Genomic DNA, 23,656 nt, shown 5'->3' with positions numbered 1-23,656 from the left:
GGGAGGGACAGGGGATGTGGGTGTGGGGGCATGGGAGGGACGGGGGATGTGGGGATGGGGATATGGGGACAGGGGATGTGGGTGTGGGGACATGGGAGGGATAGGGGATGTGGGGATGGGGATATGGGGACAGGGGATGTGGGGATGGGGACAGGGGACGGGGGGTGTGGGTGTGGGGATATGGGACAGGGGAGGGACGGGGGATGTGGGGATGGGGATATGGGGACAGGGGATGTGGGTGTGGGGACAGGGGACAGGGGATGTGGGGATGGGGATATGGGAGGGACAGGGGATGTGGGTATGGGAAGATGGAAGGGACAGGAGATGCAGGTATGGGGACACGGGGAGAGGGCAGGGACAGGGGACATGGGAGGGACAGGGGACATGGGTATGGGGACATGGGGACATGAGGACAGGGCAGGGACAGAGGACATGGGTATGGGGCCATGGAAAGGACAGGGGATGTGGGTATGGGGACATGGGGACATGAGGACAGGGCAGGGACAGAGGACATGGGTATGGGGCCATGGGAAGGACAGGGGACATGGGTATGGGGACACGGGGACATGGCAGGGACAGGGGACATGGGTATGGGGCCATGGAAGGGACAGGGGATGTGGGTATGGGGCCATGGAAGGGACAGGGGATGTGGGTATGGGGATATGGGGACAGGGCAGGGACAGGGGGACATGGGAGGGACAGGGGACATGGGGACAGGGGATGTGGGTGTGGGGGCATGGGAGGGATGGGGGATGTGGGTGTGGGGACAGGGGACAGGGGATGTGGGGATGGGGACACAGGGACAGGGGATGTGGGTGGGGGGATATGGGAGGGACAGGGGATGTGGGGATGGGGATATGGGGACAGGGGGTATGGGTGTGGGTGTGGGGACAGGGGACAGGGGGTGTGGGGATATGGGGACAGGGGATGTGGGGATGGGGATATGGGAGGGACAGGGGATGTGGATGTGGGGATATGGGGACAGGGGATGTGGGGATGGGGGCATGGGAGGGACAGGGGATGTGGGTGTGGGGGCATGGGAGGGACGGGGGATGTGGGGATGGGGATATGGGGACAGGGGATGTGGGTGTGGGGACATGGGAGGGATAGGGGATGTGGGGATGGGGATATGGGGACAGGGGAGGGACAGGGGGTGTGGGTGTGGGGGCATGGGAGGGACAGGGGAGGGACGGGGGATGTGGGTATGGGGACAGGGGACAGGGGATGTGGGTATGGGGATATGGGGACATGGGAGGGACAGGGGATGTGGGTATGGGGAGATGGAAGGGACAGGGGATGCAGGTATGGGGACACGGGGACAGGGCAGGGACAGGGGACATGGGTATGGGGACATGGGGACATGAGGACAGGGCAGGGACAGAGGACATGGGTATGGGGCCATGGAAGGGACAGGGGATGTGGGGATGGGGATATGGGGACAGGGTAGGGACAGGGGACATGGGGACAGGACAGGGGGACGTGGAATGGACATGGGGACAGGACAGAGACATGGGCTGGGGGACATGGAAGGGACAAGGGGACATGGAAGGGACGAGGGGACATGGAAGGGATGGGGGACAGGGCAGGGACACGGGGGACATGACAGGGGGACAGGGCAGGGACAGGACAGGGGGACATGGCAGGGGGACAGGGACATGGCAGAGATACGGGGGACAGGGCAGGGACAGGACAGGGGGACATGGCAGGGACAGGGACACAGGGCAGGGGGACAGGGCAGGGACAGGGACATGCCAGGGATACGGGGGACAGGGCAGGGGCCAGAGCTGGGGCAGGGGCCACAGCCGTGCCCAGGGGACCCGGGGGGACACTGGGGGTGGCAGGGCAGGGGACAGTGGGGACAGCAGGGACAGTGGGGACAGAGGGTACAGCAGGGACAGTGGGGACAGCAGGGACAGTGTCCTCACCGTGTCCAGTTGTAGGTGGGAGGGGGGTTTCCGTCCCCCAGGCATGTCAGGGCCGCCCCCTCCATCCCCTCCTGCCACTCGGCCGTGTGGCCCAGCACCGACGCGTCCGACAGGTCTGGGGACACGGGGACACTCAGGGGACAGGCAGGGGACAGCCAGGGGACACGGGGACACGGGGACACTCAGGGGACAGGCAGGGGACAGGCAGGGACAGACTCCACAGCCCCCCTGTCCCCCCATGGCCCCGCTGTCCCCCCATGTCCTTCATCATCCCCCCCCCCCCGGCCTCAGCACTGCCCCTCATCCTCCACATCCCCAAGGTCCCCCCCCACCGATGTCCCCAATGTCCCCCATGCCCCCCATGTCCCCAACACCCCCGTGTCCTTCACATCCCTCAATGCCCCCCATGTCCCCAATGTCCCCCATGCCCACCATGTCCTCCATGTCCTTCACATCCCTCAATGTCCCCCATGTCCCTAATGTCCCCCATGTCCCCAATGCCCTCCATGTCCCCAACACCCTCCACATGTCCCCAGTGCCCACCAGGTCCCCAGTGCCCACCAGGTCCCCAACACCCTCTATGTCCCCAGTGCCCACCACATCCCTCCTGCCCACCACACACCCCTTGTCCCCAGTGCCCTCCATGTCCCCAACACCCTCCACATCCCCAACACACCCCCCATGTCCCCAGTGCCCATCACTTCCCCAATGCCCCTACAAACACTCCATGTCCCCAATGCCCCCCATGACCCCAGTGCCCACCATGTCCCCAACGCCCTCCGTGTCCCCAGTGCCCACCACACCCCTCCTGCCCACCACACACCCCATGTCCCCAATGCCAACCACGTCCCCACCACCCTCCATGTCCCCAACACACTCCATGTCCCCAATACCCACCATGTCCCAACACACCCCATGTCCCCAACACCCTCCACATGTCCCCAGTGCCCACCAGGTCCCCAATGCCCACCACTTCCCCTCTGCCCCACACACCCTCCATGTCCCCAACACCCTCCATGTCCCCAACACCCTCCATGTCCCCAACACCCCCCATGACCCCAGTGCCCACCATGCCCCAAACACCCTCCACATCTCCAAGGCCCTCCATGTCCCCAACACCCTCCATGTCCCCAATGCCCACCAGGTCCCCAATGCCCATTGCTTCCCCTCTGCCCCACACACACCCCACATCCCCAACACCCTCCACGTCCCCAACACCCTCCATGTCCCCAACGCCCTCCACGTCCCCAACACCCTCCACGTCCCCAACACCCTCCATGTCCCCAACGCCCTCCACGTCCCCAACACCCTCCATGTCCCCAACGCCCTCCATGTCCCCAATGCCCATCACGTCCCCAACACCCTCCATGTACCCAATGCCCACCATGACCCCAATACCCTCCATGTCCCCAATGCCCATCACTTCCCCAATGCCCCTACAAACACTCCCTGTCCCAAGTGCCCACCATGTCCTCAGTGCCCACCACTTCCCCTCTGCCCCACACACACCCCACATCCCCAACACCCACCATGTCCCCAACACCCTCCACCCCCCAACACCCTCCATGTCCCCAACCCTCCGCTCACCCCTCCACCCTTCCCTCCCCCCCCCCCCCCGTTGCCCGGTTGCCCGCACAGGCCACGCTGAGGGTGTGGGTGATCCTCTTCTCGTGGCGCAGCCCCGGGTGGGCCACCACGCAGGTGAGGCTCTTGCCGTTCATGCTGCGCCCGGGCACGAGGAAGAACTCGCTGGTGACGGAGGCGGAGCGGGCGTGGGCCGAGCGGCGCGTGGCGTTGGTGCCGCGCACCTCGCTCTCCCAGCGCACCGAGGGCACCGGGCTGCCCTCGGCCGTGCACGACGCCGCCAGCGTGCGGCCCTGGCCCTCCTCCAGCGGCGGGCCCGGGTTCAGGATGGGCAGGGGGGGCACTGCCGAGGGGGGGTGGGTAGAGGGAGGGGTGAGAAGGGCGGCTGGTGCCCTCCCCCCCCGTGCCCGTCGCCCCACGCGCCGTGACCACCGCGTGGCCTGCTGTGCCCCCAACGTGTCTGCCATCCCATAAACTCTGCCCCTTGACCACCATCCTGTGCCCACCACCCTGTGCCCACCACGCTGGGCCCGTGGCCTGCTGTGCCCCCAACACGTGTCTGCCGTCCCATAAACTCTGCCCCTTGCCCACCACCCTGTGCCCACCACCCTGTGCCCACCACCCTGTGCCCACTGCGCTGGGCCCCTGGCCCGCTGTGCCCCCAATGCAGGTCTGCCATCCCATAAACTCTGCCCCTTGCCCACCACCCCATGCCCACCATCCTGTGCCCACCACCCTGTACCCACCACCCTGTGCCCACCATCCTGCGCCCGTGGCCTGCTGTGCCCCCAGTGCGTCTACCATCCCATAAACTCTGCCCCTTGCCCACCACCCTGTGCCCACCACCCTGTGCCCACCGCGCTGGGCCCGTGGCCCGCTGTCCCCCCCAGTGCAGGTCTGCCGTCCCAAAAACTTTGCCCCTTGACCACCACCCTGTGCCCACCACCCTGTGCCCACCACCCTGTGCCCACCACCCTGTACCCATGGCCCGCTGTGCCCCCAATGCAGGTCTGCCATCCCATAAACTCTGCCCCTTGCCCACCCACCCTGTGCCCACCGCGCTGGGCCCGTGGCCCGCTGTCCCCCCAGTGTGTGTCTGCCATCCTGTAAACTCTGCCCCTTGCCCACCACTCTGTGCCCACCATCCTGTACCTGTCGGCCTCTCCTCACCACCCCTTCCCCACCACCCCGTGCCCACTGCCCACCTCCCTGTACCCACCTCCCTGTACCCACCACCCCACAGTTTCTCCCCCTTCCCCACCTCCCCGTACCCACCACCCCACAGCTTCTGCCCCTTCCCCACCACCCCATGCCCATCACCCACCTCCCCTTCCCCCACCGCCCCGTGCCCATCGCCCACCTCCCTGTACCCACCTCCCCGTACCCACCACCCCACAGTTTCTCCCCCTTCCCCACCACCCCATGCCCACTGCCCATCTCCCTGTACCCACCACCACATGCCTTCTGCCCCTTCCCCACCACACCATGCCCACCACCCCATGCCCACTGTCCACCACCCCATGCCCATTGCCCATCTCCCTGTACCCACCTCCCTGTACCCACCACCCCATGGTTTTTGCCCCTTCCCTCCCTCCCTGTACCCACCACCCCGTGCCCATCGCCCACCTCCCTGTACCCACCACCCCACCGTTTCTCCCCCTTCCCCACCGCCCCGTGCCCACCACCCACCTCCCCTTCCCCACCACCCCATGCCCATCGCCCATCTCCCTGTACCCACCACCCCGTACCCACCACCCCGTACCCACCACCCCACAGTTTCTCCCCCTTCCCCACCGCCCCGTGCCCACCACCCACCTCCCCTTCCCCACCACCCACCTCCCCTCCCCTTCCCCCCCGTGCCCTCACCCAGCACCCTGAGGGTGAGGCGCCCCTCGAAGCTGCCCATGGGGAAGGTGATGAGGTGGCACTCGTAGTCGCCCTCGTCGCCCTGCACGGCGTTGCGCAGCACGATGGCCCCGTCCTCGAGGGCACCGTGCCCGTGGCGCAGCACCCGCCCGGCGAAGGGCTCCTGCACGTGCTCGCCGTGCTGCGGGTTCAGCACGGCCACCTCGGCGGGCACCGTGCCCGCCGCGCCCCGCTTCAGCCACGTCACCTGCACCACCTGCTCCTGCTCCTGCGCCCGGTACCGGCAGGGCAGCACCACGTCCTGCCCCAGCACCGCCGTCACGCTGCGGGGCACCTCCACGCGCCCGCCACGGGCACCTGAGGGGACGGGAGGGGGGACAGGGTGGGTATAGGGTGGGCACAGGGTGGGCATAGGGGTTGTACAGGGATGTGGCACCTCCACACGGCCACCACGGGCACCTGAGGGGAGAGCAGGGGACATGAGGTGGGTACAGGGTGGGTAGAGGGATGTGGCACCTCCACACGGCCACCCTGGGCACCTGCAGGGAGAGCAGGGGGTACAGGGTGGGCACAGGGTGGGTACAGAGATGTGACACCTCCACCCGCCCGGCCCGGGCACCTGCAGGGACAGGAGGGGGGACAGGGTGGGTACAGGGTGGGCACAGGGTGGGTACAGGGATGTGGCACCTCCACACGGCCACCCTGGGCACCTGCAGGGAGAGCAGGGGGTACAGGGTGGGCACAGGGTGGGTACAGGGTGGGCACAGGGATGTGGCACCTCCACACGGCCACCCCGGGCACCTGCGGGGACACGACAGGGACAGGGTGGGTACAGGGGGGACACTGGGACACACACCTGGGCACACCTGTGCCTGTACTCACACACCTGGGCACACCTGTGCTGGCACTCACACACCTGGGCACACCTGTACTGGCACTCACACATACCTGGGCACACCTGGGCAGGTGTGCTCATTCACACCTGGGCACACCTGGGCACACCTGGGCACACCTGTGCCCATACTCACACACACCTGGGCACACCTGTACTGGCACTCACACATACCTGGGCACACCTGGGCAGGGGCTCATTCACACCTGGGCACACCTGGGCACACCTGGGCACACCTGTACTGGCACTCACACACCTGGGCACACCTCTGCTGGCACTCACACACACACCTGGGCACACCTGTACTGGCACACACACCTGGGCACACCTGTGCTGGCACTCACACACATGGGCACACCTGGGCAGGTGCTCATACACACCTGGGCACACCTGTGCTGGCACTCACACACCTGTACTGGTACTCACACACACCTGTGCTGGCACTCACACACACCTGTGCTGGCACTCACACACACCTGGGCACACCTGTACTGGCACACACACCTGGGCACACCTGGGCAGGTGCTCATACACACCTGGGCACACCTGAGCTGGCACTCACACACCTGTACTGGCACACACACACCTGGGCACACCTGTGCTGGCACTCACACCTGTACTGGCACTCACACACACCTGTGCTGGCACTCACACCTGTACTGGCACTCACACACACCTGTACTGGCACTCACACACACCTGTGCTGGCACTCACACACACCTGGGCACACCTGTGCTGGTACACACACCTGGGCACACCTGTGCCCATACACACACCTGGGCACACCTGGATTTAGGATGCAGGTTTGGGGTGCAGGATTTAGGATGTGGGATTTAGGGTGCAGATTTGGGGTGCAGGGTTTGGGGTGCGGGATTTGGGGTGCAGGATTCAGGGTGCAGATTTGGGGTGCAGGTTTGGGGTGTGGGTGTTGGGTGCGGGTTTGGGGTGCAGGATTTGGGGTGCAGGATTCAGGGTGCAGATTTGGGGTGCAGGTTTGGGGTGTGGGTGTTGGGTGCGGGTTTGGGGTGCAGGATTTGGGGTGCAGGTTGGGGGGACAGGATTTGGGGGGCAGGATTTGGGGGGCAGGTTTGGGGTGCAAGATTTGGGGGGCAGGATTCAGGGTACAGGTCTGGGGTGCAGGTTCGGGGTGCAGGGTTTGGGCTGCAAGTACCGGGGGCTGGTTGGGGGTGCCGGTGTGATTTTGGGGGGGCCGTCCTGGGGTTGTGCGGGTGCAGATTTGGGGTGCAGGATTTGGGGTGCAGGATTCGGGGTGCAGCTTCTTGGTGCAGGATTTGGGTTGCAGGTTCAGGGTACGGGTTTGGGGTGCAGTATTTGGGTGCAGGTGCCAAGGGCTGGTTGGGGGTGCCAGTGTGAATTTGGGGGGGCCGGCCCGGGCCTGTGGGGGTGCAGATTTGGGGTGCAGGATTTGGGGTGCAGGTGCCGGTGTGAGTTTGGGGGGGGCCGACCTGGCACTGTGGGGGTGCAGGATTTGGGGTGCAGGTTCGGGGCGCAGCTTTTTGGTGCAGGTTCGGGGGGCAGGACTTGGGGTGCGGGTTCGGGGTGCAGGTTTGGGGTGCAGGATTTGGGGTGCAGGATTTGGGGTGCGGGTTTGGGGTGCAGATTTAGGCTGCAGGATTTGGGGTGCGGGATTTGGGCTGCAGCTACCGGGGGGCTGCTCGGGGGTGCCGCTGTGATTTTGGGGGGGGGGGCCGGCCCGGGGCTGTGGGGGTCCAGATTTGGGGTGCAGGATTTGGGGTGCGGGTTCGGGGTACGGGTTTGGGGTGCAGGATTTGGGGTGCAGGTGCCGGGGGCTGGTCGGGGGTGCCGCTGTGATTTTGGGGGGGGGCCGGTCGGGGCTGTGGAGGTGCAGATTTGGGGTGCAGGATTCGGGGTGCAACTTTTTGGTGCAGGATTTGGGTTGCAGGATTTGGGGAGCAGGTTTGGGGGGTAGATTTAGGCTGCAGGTTTGGGGTGCAGCTTTTTGGTGCAGGTTCGGGGTGCAGGATTTGGGCTGCGGCTGCCAGGGGCCTGCTCGGGGGTGCCGCTGTGATTTTGGGGGAGGGCCTGCCCGGCGCTGTGGGGGTGCAGATTTGGGGTGCAGATTTACGGTGTGGGATTTTGGTTGCCGGGTTGGGCTGCGGGATTTGGGGTGCAGGATTTGGGATGCAGGATTTGCGGTACAGGTTCGGGGTGCAGTTTTGGGGTGCAGGATTTGGGGTGCAGGCACCGCTGTGATTTTGGGGGGCCTCCCTGGCGCTGTGGGGGTGCAGATTTGGGGTGCAGGATTTGGGGTGCAGGATTTGGGGTACGGGTTCGGGGTGCAGCTTTGGGGTGCAGGATTTGGGGTACGGGTTTCTGGTGCAGGATTTGGGCTGCAGGTGCCAAGGGTTGCTTGGGGGTGCCGCTGTGATTTTGGGGGGGCCTGCCCGGCGCTGTGGGGGTGCAGATTTGGGGTGCAGGATTCGGGGTGTGGGTGTTGGGTATGGGTTTGGGGTGCAGGATTTGGGGTGCAGGATTTGGGGTGCAGGATTTGGGGTATGGGTTCGGGATGCAGCTTTGGGGTGCAGGATTTGGGCTTGGGGGTACCGCTGTGATTTTGGGGGGCCCAGTCCGGCGCTGTGGGGGTGCAGATTTGGGGTGCAGGATTTGGGGTGCAGGATTTGGGGTACGGGTTCGGGATGCAGCTTTGGGGTGCAGGATTTGGGGTGCAGGATTTGGGGTGTGGGTGTTGGGTATGGCTTTGGGGTGCAGGATTTGGGGTGCAGGCGCCGCTGTGATTTTGGGGGGCCCGCCCGGCGCTGCGGGGGGTGCAGATTTGGGGTGCGGGGAGGGGCGTGGTCCCGGGGGGGGGGATGGTTGTAGGGGCGGGTCCCGCCCCGCCGCCGCCGCCGCCGCCGCCACCAGAAGCGGCCGGGCCGGCCCGTCCAGCCCGACCGGCCCGCGCGGCTCCCGCGCCCCCGCCCCCGCCGAGCCCCCCGGGGGGGACGGGGGGGGGATCCCCGCGAACCCCCCCCCACGACGCGACACCCCCTCCCCACAATTACCCCCGGCCTCATTAACCCCTTCCTTAATTGCCGCGCGGCCCCTCCCGTGCCTCAGTTTCCCCCCCATCCCGCTCCCACCGGGAATGGGGGTCCCGCGGGGGGGGGGGGTCCCGGGAGGGGGGGGGGTCCCACGGGTGTTTTGAGGGGGTCGCGGTGCCCGTGGCGGGGCAAAGGGGTGTGGGGGGGTGTTGTTGGGGTGCCGTGGGGAGGTTCCCGCCCCGGGGCGTCCCCACCCCGCGGGGCCCGGGAGCGCGTGGGAACCGGAGCGGGGAACCGGCTGAACCGGCTCCTCCCGCGGCCCCCCCCACGCCCCGCGACGGGGGGGGGGGGACACGGGGGTGGGGGGGGGGGGGAAAACACGGGCTAACGGGGGTCCCGGGGGGGTCCCCGCGGTGACGGGGGGGTCCCAGGAACGGGCAGGGGTCCCGCACACCGGTTTGTGCCTCCCACGGGGGGGGGGGACACACGCGCGTGGGGGCGACCCGACCCCCCCCCCCCGGCATCAGTTGGGGACCCCCCCCTTGCACGCGCGTGTGCGAACTCCCCCCCCCACCCCGGGGGTGCGGGTCTGACACGACCCCCCCCCCCTCTCGCACCCCGTGGGGTGCGAGTCATGCGTGGGGTGTGGGGGGGTCACGGCACCCCCCAAAATAAAGCCGGTGGCCCCTGGGGGGGGGGGGGGCCAGCCCGTTTCCACGGGTCCCGCGGGGAAATCGAGGCACGGCGGGGGGGGAGGAGGGGACTCGGGACCCCCCCCCTCCCTCACTCCGTGGGTTCAACTCCCCCCCCGCGTGGAACAGCGAGACCCCCAAAACGGGGGCGGGGCTTGCGGGGGGGCCACCCACGACACGCGACCCGTTCCCACGGGGTGTCCTCCCGGGGGGGGGGGTTCAAGTTCCCACGAAAGGGGGGGGGCGGGGGGGGGACACGGGACGCCCACGCGAGGCGCAGGTGCGCGCCCACGTGTGGGGGGGTAACGTGCACGCGCGCGTGAAAGCGGCCCCCCCACCCCCGTCCCGAGGGTCACGGCGGCGCGGGCGAGGGGGGGGGGACACGCGGACCCACGGACGCGTGTGGATGGGACGGACGGACCCACGGACGCGCGCGTGGAGGGGCCGCAGGTGCGCGCGGGGGGGGGGCCGCAGGTGCACACGCGAGCGCGCGCACGTCCGTGACACACACACATGAAACACGCGCGAACACGCGTGTGCGCGCTCGCAGCCCCCCCATACACACACACCCCCCACGCGTGGGTCCCCCCACGCCGGTCCCGGTCCCTCGTTCCCTCCCTCCCTCCCCATCCCCAGCCCGGTTTCGCTTTCCCCCCCCCCCCTCGCGTGTCCCCCCCCCCCACACCCCAGCGTGGGAACCGGCGCCCCCCCCGTCCCCGGGTGTCTGTCCCCCCTCCCCACGCCGCGCGTGGGAGCCGCAGCCGCCCCCTCCCCACTTCGGCACCCTCTCCCAGCCCCCCCCGTGTCCCTGCGTGTCCCCCCCCCAACGTGGGAACCGGCCCCCCCCCCGTCCCCAAAACGCCGCTCCCCGTGTGTGGGTCCCCCCCACCCACTCACCCACCCACCCCACGCCGCCCGTGGGAGCCGCAGCCGCCCCCTCCCCACCCCCGGTGTCCCCGTGTCCCCCCCCCGGTATCCCCGTGTCCCCCTCGGTGTCCCCGTGTCCCCCCCCAACGTGGGAACCGGCCCCCCCCCGGTCCCCAAAACGCCGCTCCCCGTGTCTGTGTCCCCCCCCCACGCCGCCCGTGGGAGCCGCAGCCGCCCCCTCCCCACCCCCGGTGCCCCCCCCCGGTGCCCCCCCCCCCCGGTGTCCCGTCCCGGCCGCGTCCTTACCGGTAGCACCGAGGAGGAGGATGAGGATGAGGAGGAGGAGGAAGGCCGGGCCGGTGAGGGGGGGTCCCGGCGCGGGCCGCATCCCGCGGGGGGGGGGGGGCCATGCGGGGGGGCTCACGGCGCGGCTCGACCCCCGCCCAGCACCATCCGGGACCCTCGGGGGGGGGGCAGCGGGACCACCCTGGTGGGAGGGGGGGCGGCACCGGGACCACCCTGGTGGGGGGGGCACCGGGGGGGGCACGGGGGGGGCACCGGGACCCTGCGGGGGGGTCCGGGCCGGGGGTCGCGGCGGTGCCGGTGGCGGGGCCGGTGTTGCTGCGGGACGGGACGGGACGGGACGGGACGGGGGGCGTGGCCCAGGTGTGCGGGGGGGGGTGGGTGGGGGGGTGGAAGGGGGCGGGGCTTGGCGGGGTGGGGCCGGGAGGGGCGGGGCCGGGCGGGGCCGGACCGGTCGGGCAGGTCGGGGCAGGGGCGGGGCCGAGGGCGCGGCCTTAAAGGGGCGATGGCGGCGGGAGGGGAGGGGGGGGGGGCACGGGTGGGGCCCCACCACCTGCACCACCACCCCCCACTGGTTCTCCCAGTGCCTCCCAGTGACTCCCAGTGCCCCTCCCTGTGCCCCTCCCAGTGACCCCCCCAGTACTCCCAGTGCCTCCCAGTGCCCCTCCCAGTGACTCCCCCCGTGCTCCCAGTGCCCCCCAGTGCCCCTCCCAGTGCTTCCAGTGACTCCCCCAGTGCCTCCCAGTGACCCTCCCAGTGCTTCCAGTGCTCCCAGTGCCTCCCAGTGCCCCTCCCAGTGACTCCAGTGACCCTCCCAGTGACTCCCCCCGTGCTCCCAGTGACTCCCTGTGCCCCTCCCAGTGCCCCCCTGTGCCTCCCAGTGACCCCCCCAGTACTCCCAGTGCCTCCCAGTGCCCCCCCCCAGTGCTCCCAGTAATCCCCTGTGTGCCTCCCAGTGACCCCCCCCAGTACTCCCAGTGACCCCCCCAGTACTCCCAGTGACTCCCTGTGCCCCTCCCAGTGCTTCCAGTGTTCCCAGTGCCCCCCCGGTGCTCCCAGTGACCCCCCCCAGTACTCCCAGTGACTCTCTGTGCCCCTCCCAGTGACTCCCCCAGTACCCCCCAGTTCTCCTCCCAGTAACCCCCAGTACCCCCCAGTCCTCCCAGTACCCCCCAGTGCTCCCAGTGACCCCCCCAGTGCTCCTCCCAGTGCTCCCAGTACACTCCCAGTGCCCCCTTATGCCTCCCAGTGACCCCCCAGTGCTCCTCCCAGTAACCCCCAGTACCCCCCAGTCCTCCCAGTGCTCCCAGTGACCCCCCAGTGCTCCTCCCAGTACCCCCCAGTGCCCCCCCCCAGTGCTCCCAGTACCCCCCAGTCCTCCCAGTGACTCCCCAGTGCTCCCCCCAGTGCTCCCAGTACACTCCCAGTGCCCCCTTATGCCTCCCAGTGCCCCCCCAGTGTTCCCAGTGCCTCCCAGTACCCCCCGGTGCTCCCAGTGACCCCCCTGTGCCTCCCAGCACCCCCCAGTACTTCTTCCAGTGCTCCCAGTGCCCCTCCAGTGCTCCTCCCAGTACTCCCCAATGCCCCCCCAGTGCTCCCAGTACCCCCCTGTGCTCCTCCCAGTAACCCCCAGTGCCCCCCCAGTGCTCCCAGTGACCCCCCAGTGCTCCTCCCAGTGCTCCCAGTACCCCTCAAAGACCCCCAAAGACCCCCCCGGGACCCCCTCAGGACGGGGGGGGGGGCAGTTTATTGGCACAGCAAAAATTTGGGGTGAGGGGGACACACAGAGCAGAGAACGGGCCCAACTCATCACACCAGTGACTCACAGCCGAGGGGGGGCTGGGGGGGCTCGGGGACCCCCCGAACAACCAAAGACCCCCCCGGGACCCCCTCAGGACGAGGGGGGGGGGCAGTTTATTGGCACAGCAAAAATTTGGGGTGAGGGGGACACACAGAGCAGAGAACGGGCCCAACTCATCACACCAGTGACCCACAGCCGGGGGGGGCTGGGGGGGCTCGGGGACCCCCCAAAGACCCCCCGGGACCCCCCTCAGGACGAGGGGTGTGTGTGTGGGGGGCAGTTTATTGGTACAGCAAAAATTTGGGGGGGGGACACACAGAGAGCAGAGAACGGGCCCCACTCATCACACCAGTGACCCACAGCCGGGAATGGGGGGCTGAGGGGGCTCGGGAACCCCCCAAAGACCCCCCCGGGACCCCCTCAGGACGGGGGGGGGGCAGTTTATTGGCACAGCAAAAATTTGGGGTGAGGGGGACACACAGAGCAGAGAACGGGCCCAACTCATCACACCAGTGACCCACAGTTGGAGGGGGGGCTGGGGGGGCTCGGGAACCCCCCAAAGACCCCCCGGGACCCCCCTCAGGCCCCCGCGGCCTCGGAGCTCTGCGGGGAGGGGTCCTTGGAGGCGGCGCAGAGGTGGAACAGCCCTGGGGGGGGGACAGAGGGGGGGTTTGGGGAGGGGGAGACCCCAAATATTCCCCCCCAGCAGAGCCCGGGCACCGCTCAGCACACTGATGACCCCAAATTCCCACCCTAAAAGATCCCAATTGCCCCCCAAGAGACCCCCGAATTCCCACCCAGCAGAGCCCGGGCACAGTTCAGGACAGTGATGACCCCAAATTCCCACCCTAAGAGACCCCAATTGCCCCCCAGAGACCCCAATTCCTGCCTGGCAGAGCCCGGGCACAGCTCAGGACACCAATGACCCCCCAATTCCCCCCCCCAGGAGACCCCAATTCCCCCCCGAGACACCCCAATTCCTGCCCAGGAGACCCCAATTCCCCCCCAGCAGAGCCCGGGCACAGCTCAGCACACCGATGGCCCCCCAGTTCCCCTCCCAGAGACCCCAGTTCCCCCCCAGCAGAGCCCGGGCACAGCTCAGCACACCCATGACCCCCCAGCAGAGCCCTGGCCCAGCTCATGCCACCAGTGCCCGGTGCCCCCCGTACCTGCGGAGCCCACGAGGACGACGCCGACCCAGCCCAGGATGTAGGACCAGGAGAAGCTCCAGGAATTTCGGGCAGGGCCCGGCAGGGTCGGGGTGCCCCCCGAGAACACCCCGAGGGCACAGAGCGCCAGGAGCCCTGGGGGGCACGGGGGGGGCAGAGAATGGCACAGCTCAGCGCACTGATGGCACCTCAGTGTGACACAGACCCAGCAGAGAACGGGCACAGCTCAGCGCACTGATGGCACCCAAATTGTGACACAGACACAGCAGAGAACGGGCACAGCTCAGCGCACTGATGGCACCTCAGTGTGACACAGACACAGCAGAGAACGGGCACAGCTCAGCGCACTGATGGCACCCAAATTGTGACACTGACACAGCAGAGAACGGGCACAGCTCAGCGCACTGATGGCACCCAAATTGTGACACAGACACAGCAGAGAACGGGCACAGCTCAGCGCACTGATGGCACCTCAGTGTGACACAGACACAGCAGAGAACGGGCACAGCTCAGCGCACTGATGGCACCCAAATTGTGACACTGACACAGCAGAGAACGGGCACAGCTCAGCGCACTGATGGCACCAAAATTGTGACACAGACACAGCAGAGAACGGGCACAGCTCAGCGCACTGATGGCACCTCAGTGTGACACAGACACGGCAGAGAACGGGCACAGCTCAGCGCACTGATGGCACCAAAATTGTGGCACAGACACAGCAGAGAACGGGCACAGCTCAGCGCACTGATGGCACCTCAGTGTGACACAGACACAGCAGAGAACGGGCACAGCTCAGCGCACTGATGGCACCTCAGTGTGACACAGACACAGCTGAGAACGGGCACAGCTCAGCGCACTGATGGCACCAAAATAGTGACACAGACACGGCAGAGAACGGGCACAGCTCAGCGCACTGATGGCACCTGAATGTGACACAGACACGGCAGAGAACGGGCACAGCTCAGCGCACTGATGGCACCTCAGTGTGACACAGACACGGCAGAGAACGGGCACAGCTCAGCGCACTGATGGTACCTGAATGTGACACAGACACGGCAGAGAACGGGCACAGCTCAGCGCACTGATGGCACCTCAGTGTGACACAGACACAGCAGAGAACGGGCACAGCTCAGCGCACTGATGGCACCCAAATTGAGACACAGACACAGCAGAGAACGGGCACAGCTCAGCGCACTGATGGCACCTGAATGTGACACAGACACGGCAGAGAACGGGCACAGCTCAGCGCACTGATGGCACCGAAACTGTGACACAGCAGAGAACGGGCACAGCTCAGCGCACTGATGGCACCTCAGTGTGACACAGACACAGCTGAGAACGGGCACAGCTCAGCGCACTGATGGCACCTCAGTGTGACACAGACACAGCTGAGAACGGGCACAGCTCAGCGCACTGATGGCACCTGAATGTGACACAGACACGGCAGAGAACGGGCACAGCTCAGCGCACTGATGGCACCCAAACTGTGACACAGCAGAGAACGGGCACAGCTCAGCGCACTGATGGCACCAAAATTGTGACACAGACACAGCAGAGAACGGGCACAGCTCAGCGCACTGATGGCACCAAAACTGTGACACAGACACAGCAGAGAACGGGCACAGCTCAGCGCACTGATGGCACCTGAATGTGACACAGACACAGCAGAGAACGGGCACAGCTCAGTGCACTGATGGCACCTCAGTGTGACACAGACCCAACAGAGAACGGGCACAGCTCAGTGCACTGATGGCACCCAAATTGTGACACAGACACAGCAGAGAACGGGCACAGCTCAGCGCACTGATTGCACCCAAATTGTGACCCAGCAGAGAACGGGCACAGCTCAGCGCACTGATGGCACCCAAATTGTGACCCAGCAGAGAACTGTCACACTCAGCACAGCAGTGCCCCCCCCTCACCCCTCCCCACGCCCCCCGCGCCCCCCCAAACCCCGTCCCCACCTACCCGAGCCCAGCAGGGCCCCCCCGGCCGCTCGACCCCGCGCCCGCCGCGCCCCGCGGGCCACCAGGGACACGCCCAGGGCGAGCCCGGCCACGGCGGCGACCACCGAGAGCAGCATCAGAGCCCGCGCGGCCTCCAGGGGGGCTGCGGGGGGGGACACGGGGTTGGGGACAGCGGAGGGGACAAAGGGCGTGACACACACACCCCAGGTCCCACCCCCGGGCAGAGCCCGGGCACAGCTCAGCACACTGATGACCCCCCAGTTCCCCCCCAGAGACCCCAATTCCCACACAACAGAGCCCGGGCACAGCTCAGCACACTGATGACCCCCAGTTCCCCCTGAGGAGACCCCAATTTCCCCCTAAGAGACCCCAATTCCCCCCTGGCAGAGCCCAGGCACAGCTCAGCACACCGATGACCCCCCAATTCCCCCCCTAAAAGATCCCAATTCCCCCCCAGGAGACCCCAATTCCCACCGAGCAGAGCCCGGGCACAGCTCAGCACACCAATGACCCCCAATTCCCACCGAGCAGAGCCCGGGCACAGCTCAGCACACCAATGACCCCCAATTCCCCCCCAGGAGACCCCAATTCCCCCCCGGGAGACCCCAATTCCCACACAGCAGAGCCCGGGCCCAGCTCAGCACACCGATGACCCCCCAGTATTCCCTCAGCAGAGCCCGGGCACAGCTCAGCACACCGATGACCCCCCAATTCCCCCCAGGAGACCCCAATTCCCACCCCCAGCAGAGCCCGGGCACAGCTCAGCACACCCATGACCCCCCAATTCCCCCCCAGCTCAGCCCCCCCGTGTCCCCCCCGGCCCCCCCCGCCCCCGTGTGCCCCCCGTGCCGTACCGGGGGTGGTGGCGTGGGGGTGGCACCGTCCCCCGAGGCAGCCGTGCCACAGCCCCAGGCTGGCCGTGCCCCCCCCGGGCACTCGCCGCTGCGCCCAGAAGCGGGTGGCGGTGGCGGCCACCAGCAGGGCCAGGCCACTGGCCCCGCACAGCAGCCCCCCGCCCGCCGGCATCCCTGCGGGGACACGGGCACGGCGTGGGGACATGGGGACAGCGTGGGGATGGGGACACGGGGCAGTGTGGGGATGGGGACACGGGGCAGTGTGGGGATGGGGACACGGGGACAGTGTGGGGACGGGGACACGGGGACAGTGTGGGGACGGGGACACGGGGACAGCGGTGGGGACATGGGGACAGCGTGGGGATGGGGACACGGGGACAGGGACAGGGACACGGGCACGGAGTGGGGATGGGGACACGGGGACAGTGTGGGGATGGGGACAGGGACACGGGGACAGCGTGGAGACGGGGACACGGGGACAGTGTGGGGACAGTGTGGGGACAGCGGCGGGGACACGGGGATACTCGGGGGTGGCATCTCTGGGGACACGGGGACAGCCCTGGGGACAGCCCTGGGGACATCTCTGGGGACATCTCTGGGGTACCCGGGGGTGGCACCTCTGGGGACACCGGGGACGTCTGGAGGGGAGGTGGCACCGCGGGGACGGGGGGGGAGGGGACACTGGGGGAGGGGACATTGAGGGAGGGGACATCGGGGACACCCCCAGGGGACATCGGGGGGTCCCCGGAGAGGGGACATTGCGGGAGGGGACACTGGGGGAGTGGACACTGGGGGAGGGGACACTGGGGACATCCCGAGGGGACATCGGGGGGTCCCGGGGGAGAGGACATTGGGGACACCCCCAGGGGACATCGGGGGGGTCCCGGGGGAGGGGACATCGGGGACACCCCCAGGGGACATCGGGGGGTCCCGGGGGAGGGGACATTGGGGACACCCCGAGGTGACATTGGGGGGTCCCGGGGGAGGGGACATCGGGGACATTCCCCCCGAGCACTCACCCGCCTTCAGTGCCCGCTGTCCGGGTGTGCCATGTCCGCCTGTCCCCGTGTCCTGCTGTCCCCTCTGTCCCCTCTGTCCCCTGCCGTGCCCCCCGGGAGGGGACAGGGCCCCCCCGGCACGTGGTGGCACCGCCATTGTTGGGGACACAATGGGGGAAGGCTCTGGGTGCTGAGGTGGCACAAGTGTCCCCGGGCGGGTGACACCGCGGGGGGGGGACACGGGGGACACCCCTGGGGACACGGGGGGGGGTCACTGACAGTGCCCTGGGGACACGGGGGGACAGCGGGGGGGGGGGGGGGGCTGGGGAGGGGACACTGGGGACGTGGGGGACAGGGGGACAGGGGGACAGGGGGGACATGGGGACATGGGGACACTGGGGGCACTGGGGGCACTGGGGACTTGGGGACATGGGGGACAGGGACATGGGGACATGGAGGGGACACTGGGGGCACTGGGGACACTGGGGACATTGGGGACATGGGGACAGGGGTAGTGGGGACATGGGGACATGGGGGACAGGGACATGGGGACACTGGGGACATGGAGGGGACACTGGGGACAGGGAGGGGACACTGGGGACTTGGGGGACAGGGACATGGGGACATGGGGGCACTGGGGACACGGGGGACAGGGACAATGAGAACTTGGGGACATGGGGGACACTGGGGACAGGGGGCATTGGGGCCAGGGGGGACACTGGGGACAGGGGGGACACTGGGGCCAGGGGACATTGGGGACAGGGGGGACACTGGGGAGAGGGGGTATTGGGGACCTGGGGGACACTGGGGCCAGGGGACACTGGGGACAGGGGGGACACTGGGGAGAGGGGACATTGGGGACAGGGAGGGGACACTGGGGACTTGGGGGACAGGGACATGGGGACATGGGGGCACTGGGGGCACTGGGGACACTGGGGACATGGGGGCATGGGGACAGGGACATGGGGACACTGGGGACGTGGAGACACTGGGGACTTGGGGGACAGGGGTAGTGGGGACATGGGGACACTGGAGACACTGGGGACACTGGGGACTTGGGGGACAGGGACATGGGGACATGGGGGCATGGGGACACTGGGGACACTGGGGGACATGGGGACAGGGACATGGGGACATGGGGACACTGGGGACAGGGGACACGGGGGACAGGGGGGACAGGGACAGTGAGAACTTGGGGACAGGGGGGACACTGGGGCCAGGGGGGACACTGGGGCCAGGGGGGGACACTGGGGACAGGGGTCATTGGGGACAGGGGTCATTGGGGACAGGGGGGACACTGGGGCCAGGGGTCATTGGGGACAGGGGACACTGGGGCCAGGGGGGACACTGGGGACAGGGGGCATTGGGGACAGGGGGGACACTGGGGAGAGGGGGGACACTGGGGACAGGGGGGGGGGACACTGGGGCCAGGGGGGACACTGGGGACAGGGGGCATTGGGGACAGGGGGGACACTGGGGAGAGGGGGGACACTGGGGACAGGGGGGGGGGGACACTGGGGCCAGGGGGGACACTGAGGACAGGGGGGACACCCCCACCCGTGTCAGAGCCCGCGGGGCGGCAGCGGGACGAGGAGGAGGAGGAGGGTGACGGTGACGGTGACGAAGGTGACGATGGTGACGCCGAAGCCGCGGGGGGGGGCCCCCGGAGGACGGGGGGGGTGCGGGGGGGACCTGGGGGAGGGGGGACAGGAGGGACCCTCAGGGGCTGCGCTCCCGCATCCCACAGAGCCCCCCAGACCCCATAGAGCCCCCCCCAGACCTCATAGAGCCCCCCCAGACCCCATAGAAACCCCCCAGACCCCATAGAACCCCCCCAGACCCCACAGACGGGTGAGGGGCTCTCGCTGCACCCCCCAGACCTCATAGAGCCCCCCCAGACCCCATAGAAACCCCCCAGACCCCATAGAACCCCCCCAGACCCCACAGACGGGTGAGGGGCTCTCGCTGCACCCCCCCACCCCATAGAGCCCCCCAGACCCCACACTAGAGTGAGGGGCTCCTCCTGCAGCCCCAGACCCCATAGAGCCCCCTCTGACCCCACAGAGGGGTGAGGGGCTCCTGCTGCACCCCCACACCCCATAGAGCCCCCCCCAGACCCCACAGAGCTCCCCCAGAGGGGTGAGGGGCTTTCCCTGCACCCCCAGACCCCACAGAGCTCCCCCAGACCCCACAGAGGCCCCCCAGACCCCACAGAGCCCCCCCGACCCCACAGAGGGGTGAGGGGCTCCTGCTGTACCCCCACACCCCATAGAGACCCCCAGACCCCATAGAGCCCCCCACGCCCCATAGAGCCCCCCCAGCCTATAGAGGCCCCCCAACATCCCGCTGCACCCCCAGACCCGGCACAGGGGGCTTGGGGTGGGGGTCTCAGGGTGGGAGTCTCAGGGTGGAGGTCTCAGCTTGGGGGTCTCAGGGTGAGGGTCTCAGTTTGGGGGTCTCACTTTGGGGTCTCAGGGTGAGGGTCTCAATTTTGGGGGTCAGGGTGAGGGTCTCAGGTGGGGGTCTCACAGTGGGGGTCTCAGTTTGGGGGTCTCGGGGTGTGGGTCTCAGTTTGGGGTCTCGGGGTGGGGTCTCAATTTGGGGGTCAGGGTGAGGGTCTCAATTTGGGGGTCTCAGGGTGAGGGTCTCAGTTTGGGGGTCTCAGATTGAGGGTCTCACTTTGGGGGTCTCAGGGTGAGGGTCTTACTTTGGGGTCTCAGGGTGAGGGTCTCACAGTGGGGGTCTCACTTTGGGGTCTCAGGGTGAGGGTCTCAATTTGGGGGTCAGGGTGAGGGTCTCAGTTTGGGGTCTCAGGGTGAGCGTCTCAGTTCGGGGGTCAGGGTGAGGGTCCCGGAGAGGGGTCTCAGGGTGGGGGTCTCAATTTGGGGTCTCAGGGTGGGGGTCTCAGTTCGGGGGTCTCGGGGGGGTCTCAGTTTGGGGGTCTCACAGTGAGGGTCTCAGGGTCTCAGTTTGGGGGTCTCAGGGTGAGGGTCTCAATTTGGGGGTCTCACTTTGGGGTCTCAGGGTGAGGGTCTCAATTCGGGGGTCTCAGTTTGGGGGTCTCAGGCTGAGGGTCTCAATTTGGGGTCTCAGGGTGAGGGTCTCAGGGTGGGGGTCAGGGTGAGGGTCTCAATTTGGGGTCTCAGGATGAGGGTCTCAGTTCGGGGGTCCCGTGCTGGGCTCTCACCGGTTCCCAGTTGCCGGTCCGGGCTCCCCCCGGTCCCCGCCGTCCCTCCGGGGCTCCCCCCCGGTCCCCGCCGTCCCTGTGGGGGTCTCGGCGGCTCCCAGGCTCAGGGTGACCCCCCCGCAGGCACAATCCCCCTCCCCAAAGAGCAGGCACGTGTAGGACCCCCCGTCCGAGCCCCTCACGTCCCGCAGCACCAGCTGCACCCCCCCGGAGCCCCCCAGGGCCGCCCTCTCCTCGTAGGGGGGGGTGACAGCGGGGGGGTCCCCGACCCCGGGCGCACACGGGGACCCCCGAGCCCGCCGGGACCCCCCAAAAGTGCCACCGCACGGCCACGGGCCGGCCCAGCGCGGCCCCCCCCGCGGGGCACCCCAGGGTGACGGTGGCACCCGCGGTGGTCGTGGCGTGGGAGGGGGGGGCGGGGGGGCACAGCCCGCACCCCCCCGAGGGGTCAGCGGGGCCTGGGGGCGACGGGGAGGGTCAGCTGGCACCGAGACCACCCCCAGACCCCCCCCTGAAGCTCCACAGACCCCCCTCCTACGACCCCCAGCACCCTCCAGACCCCCCTACGACCCCCAGCACCCTCCAGACCCCCCCCTGCACCCCCAGATCCCCTCTACGACCCCCAGCACCCTCCAGACTCCCCCCTACGACCCCCAGCACCCTCCAGACCCCCCCTACGACCTCCAGCTCCCCAGAGCCCCCCTGGACCCCCTAGACTCCCCCTTGCAGCTCCCCAGAACCCCCCCTACGACCCCCAGGTAACCCCCCCTGGATCCCCTGCACCCTCAGAACCCCCCGACGACCCCCAGCACCCCCAGACCCCCCCTGCACTCCCTGCACCCCCAGAACCACCCCCCGACGACCCCTAACACCCCCAGACCCCCCCGGCACCCCCAGGACCTCCCCTACGACGCCCAGTACCCCCAGACCCCCCCCCCTGCAGCTCTCCAGACCCCCCTACGAGCCCCCAAAACCCCTCTGGACCCCCCTGACCCCTCCAGTACCTCCAGACCCCCCTCTACGACCCCCAGAACCCCCAGACCCCCCCTGCAGCTCCCCAGATCCCCTTTACGACCCCCAAACCCCCTCTGGAATCCCCTGACCGCCCCAAGAACCCCCTGACCCCCCCCCCCTGCAGCTCCCCAGACCCCCCCTACGACCCCCATTACCCCCAGAACCCCCCCTACGACCCCCAGCACCCCCAGAACCCCCCCGACCAGCCCCAGCACCCCCAGATCCCCCCCATGACCCCCAGGACCCCCCCCAGACCCCCCTTGCAGCTCTCCAGACCCCCCCCTACGACCCCCCAAAACCCCTCTGGACCCCCTGACCCCTCAGCACCCCCAGACCCCCCCCGACCAACCCCCGACCCTTCCACCCCTTCCCTGACCCTCCCCGCACCCTCCGGACCCCTCCAGCACCCCCAGACCACCCCCTACGACCCCCAGACCCCCCCCGACCCCCCCAGCACCCACCGGGGGTCCCGGGGGTCGCCCCCAGCCCCAGGGGCAGCAGCAGGAGCAGCTCCCACATCCCCCGCAGCTCCCCAGACCCCCCCCCCACGACCCCCAGATACCCCCAGACCCCCCCCCACGACCCCCAGCACCCCCAGACCCCCCCAGACCCCCCCCTACTACCCCCAAAACCCCTCTGAACCCCCTGACCCCTCAGCACCCCAGACCCCCCCCCGACCAACCCCCGACCCTCCCACCCCTTCCCTGACCCCCCCGCACCCTCCGGACCCCCCCTGGAACCCCCTGGACCCCCCCAGCACCCTCCGGACCCCCCCTGGACCCCCCCTGGCCCCCCCCAGCACCCACCGGGGGTCTCGGGGGTCGCCCCCAGCCCCAGGGGCAGCAGCAGGAGCAGCTCCCACATCCCCGGGCGTGGCTCCGGGGGGGGGGACGGGGGACACACTCGTGACACGGGGGGGGGGGGTCACACGGGGACATCCCACCCCCCCCAAGCCCCCCCCCGCAGGAAAAGGGCCCGATCCTGCCACGTGGCAGCCGCGCCCGCCCCGGGAGCCGCCTCGGGATGGGGGGGGGGTCCCCCCGAAAGGGGGTCGCGCTCGGTGTCACCCCCCCCCCCTCCCCAAAAAAAACACAGCCGGGCGTGTCACCCGTGGGGTCACCTCCCCCTTGGCGTGGGAGGGGGGGGCTGTCACCCCCGGCCCACCCAGGGGGTCACTGTCACCCCCCCCGGCCCACCCAGGGGGTCGTTGTCACCCCCTGTCCCACCCAAGGCTGTCCTTGTCCCCCCAAAGGTGTCCCCCCTGTCCCCCCAGGGTGTCCCTGTCACCCCCCATGTCCCCCCAGGATGTCCCTGTCCCCCCCAGGGTGTCCCCATGTCCCCCCCCATCGTGTCCCTGTCACCTCCTGTCCCATCCAGGGGGTCCCTGTCACCTCCTGTCCCCCCCCCCCGGTGTCCCTGTCGCCCCCGTGTCCCCCCCCAGCCTGTCCCCGTCACCCTCTTGTCCCCCCAGGGTGTCCCTGTCACCCCCAAGGTGCCCCTTTGTGTCCCCCCCG

At 68.6% G+C, this 23,656-nt stretch overlaps 2 protein-coding genes and 1 long non-coding RNA gene across 6 annotated transcripts; all 3 read right to left on the bottom strand.

Annotated features, from left to right (window-relative positions):
• Positions 1-1,921: 1,921 nt before the first annotated feature.
• On the bottom strand, positions 1,922-11,389 carry LOC127466176 (nectin-4-like). Its single transcript, XM_051776778.1, has 4 exons — positions 11,156-11,389; positions 5,376-5,732; positions 3,562-3,852; positions 1,922-2,040 (listed from the first exon to the last, which is right to left on the bottom strand). Exons 1-4 carry the CDS (start codon positions 11,235-11,237, stop codon positions 1,922-1,924), a joined length of 849 nt encoding a protein of 282 aa, XP_051632738.1. The 5' UTR covers positions 11,238-11,389.
• A 1,450-nt stretch (positions 11,390-12,839) lies between these two features.
• Positions 12,840-19,599, bottom strand: LOC127466174 (lens fiber membrane intrinsic protein-like). The gene is made up of 6 exons (XM_051776776.1): positions 19,499-19,599; positions 17,963-18,193; positions 16,944-17,117; positions 16,091-16,231; positions 14,123-14,257; positions 12,840-13,600 (listed from the first exon to the last, which is right to left on the bottom strand). Exons 2-6 carry the CDS (start codon positions 18,096-18,098, stop codon positions 13,533-13,535), a joined length of 654 nt encoding a protein of 217 aa, XP_051632736.1. The 5' UTR covers positions 18,099-18,193; positions 19,499-19,599; the 3' UTR covers positions 12,840-13,532.
• On the bottom strand, positions 15,031-15,961 carry LOC127466175 (uncharacterized). 4 transcript variants are annotated; one of them, XR_007902630.1, is made up of 3 exons: positions 15,936-15,961; positions 15,490-15,545; positions 15,031-15,101 (listed from the first exon to the last, which is right to left on the bottom strand). It is a non-coding gene; the product is annotated as an uncharacterized LOC127466175 (long non-coding RNA). The 4 variants fall into 4 exon arrangements; XR_007902631.1 differs by lacking the exon at positions 15,490-15,545 and adding an exon at positions 15,434-15,489; XR_007902632.1 differs by lacking the exon at positions 15,936-15,961 and adding an exon at positions 15,602-15,627.
• Positions 19,600-23,656: the final 4,057 nt, after the last annotated feature.

The sequence above is a fragment of the Manacus candei genome, unplaced genomic scaffold (genome assembly GCF_025592945.1).
Source record: "Manacus candei isolate 608988 ecotype Guabito, Panama unplaced genomic scaffold, ASM2559294v1 h1tg000630l, whole genome shotgun sequence".
Classification (NCBI taxonomy): Eukaryota; Metazoa; Chordata; class Aves; order Passeriformes; family Pipridae; genus Manacus; species Manacus candei.
This window is presented reverse-complemented; position numbering and strand designations above follow the sequence as displayed.

Excerpts from the sequence above, each read along its gene's own strand:
- LOC127466174 (XM_051776776.1), bottom strand. The coding sequence starts at position 18,098 with ATGGCGGTGCCACCACGTGCCGGGGGGGCCCTGTCCCCTCCCGGGGGG. Across the intron at positions 14,258-16,090 it reads GGGGGCCCTGCTGGGCTCGG|GGCTCCTGGCGCTCTGTGCC; the intron begins GTAGGTGGGGAC and ends CGTGCCCCCCAG. Across the intron at positions 13,601-14,122 it reads CGTCCTCGTGGGCTCCGCAG|GGCTGTTCCACCTCTGCGCC; the intron begins GTACGGGGGGCA and ends TCCCCCCCCCAG.
- LOC127466176 (XM_051776778.1), bottom strand. The coding sequence starts at position 11,237 with ATGCGGCCCGCGCCGGGACCCCCCCTCACCGGCCCGGCCTTCCTCCTC. Across the intron at positions 5,733-11,155 it reads CCTCCTCCTCGGTGCTACCG|GTGCCCGTGGCGGGCGCGTG; the intron begins GTAAGGACGCGG and ends CCGTCCCCTCAG. Across the intron at positions 3,853-5,375 it reads CCTCACCCTCAGGGTGCTGG|TGCCCCCCCTGCCCATCCTG; the intron begins GTGAGGGCACGG and ends CCCCCTCGGCAG.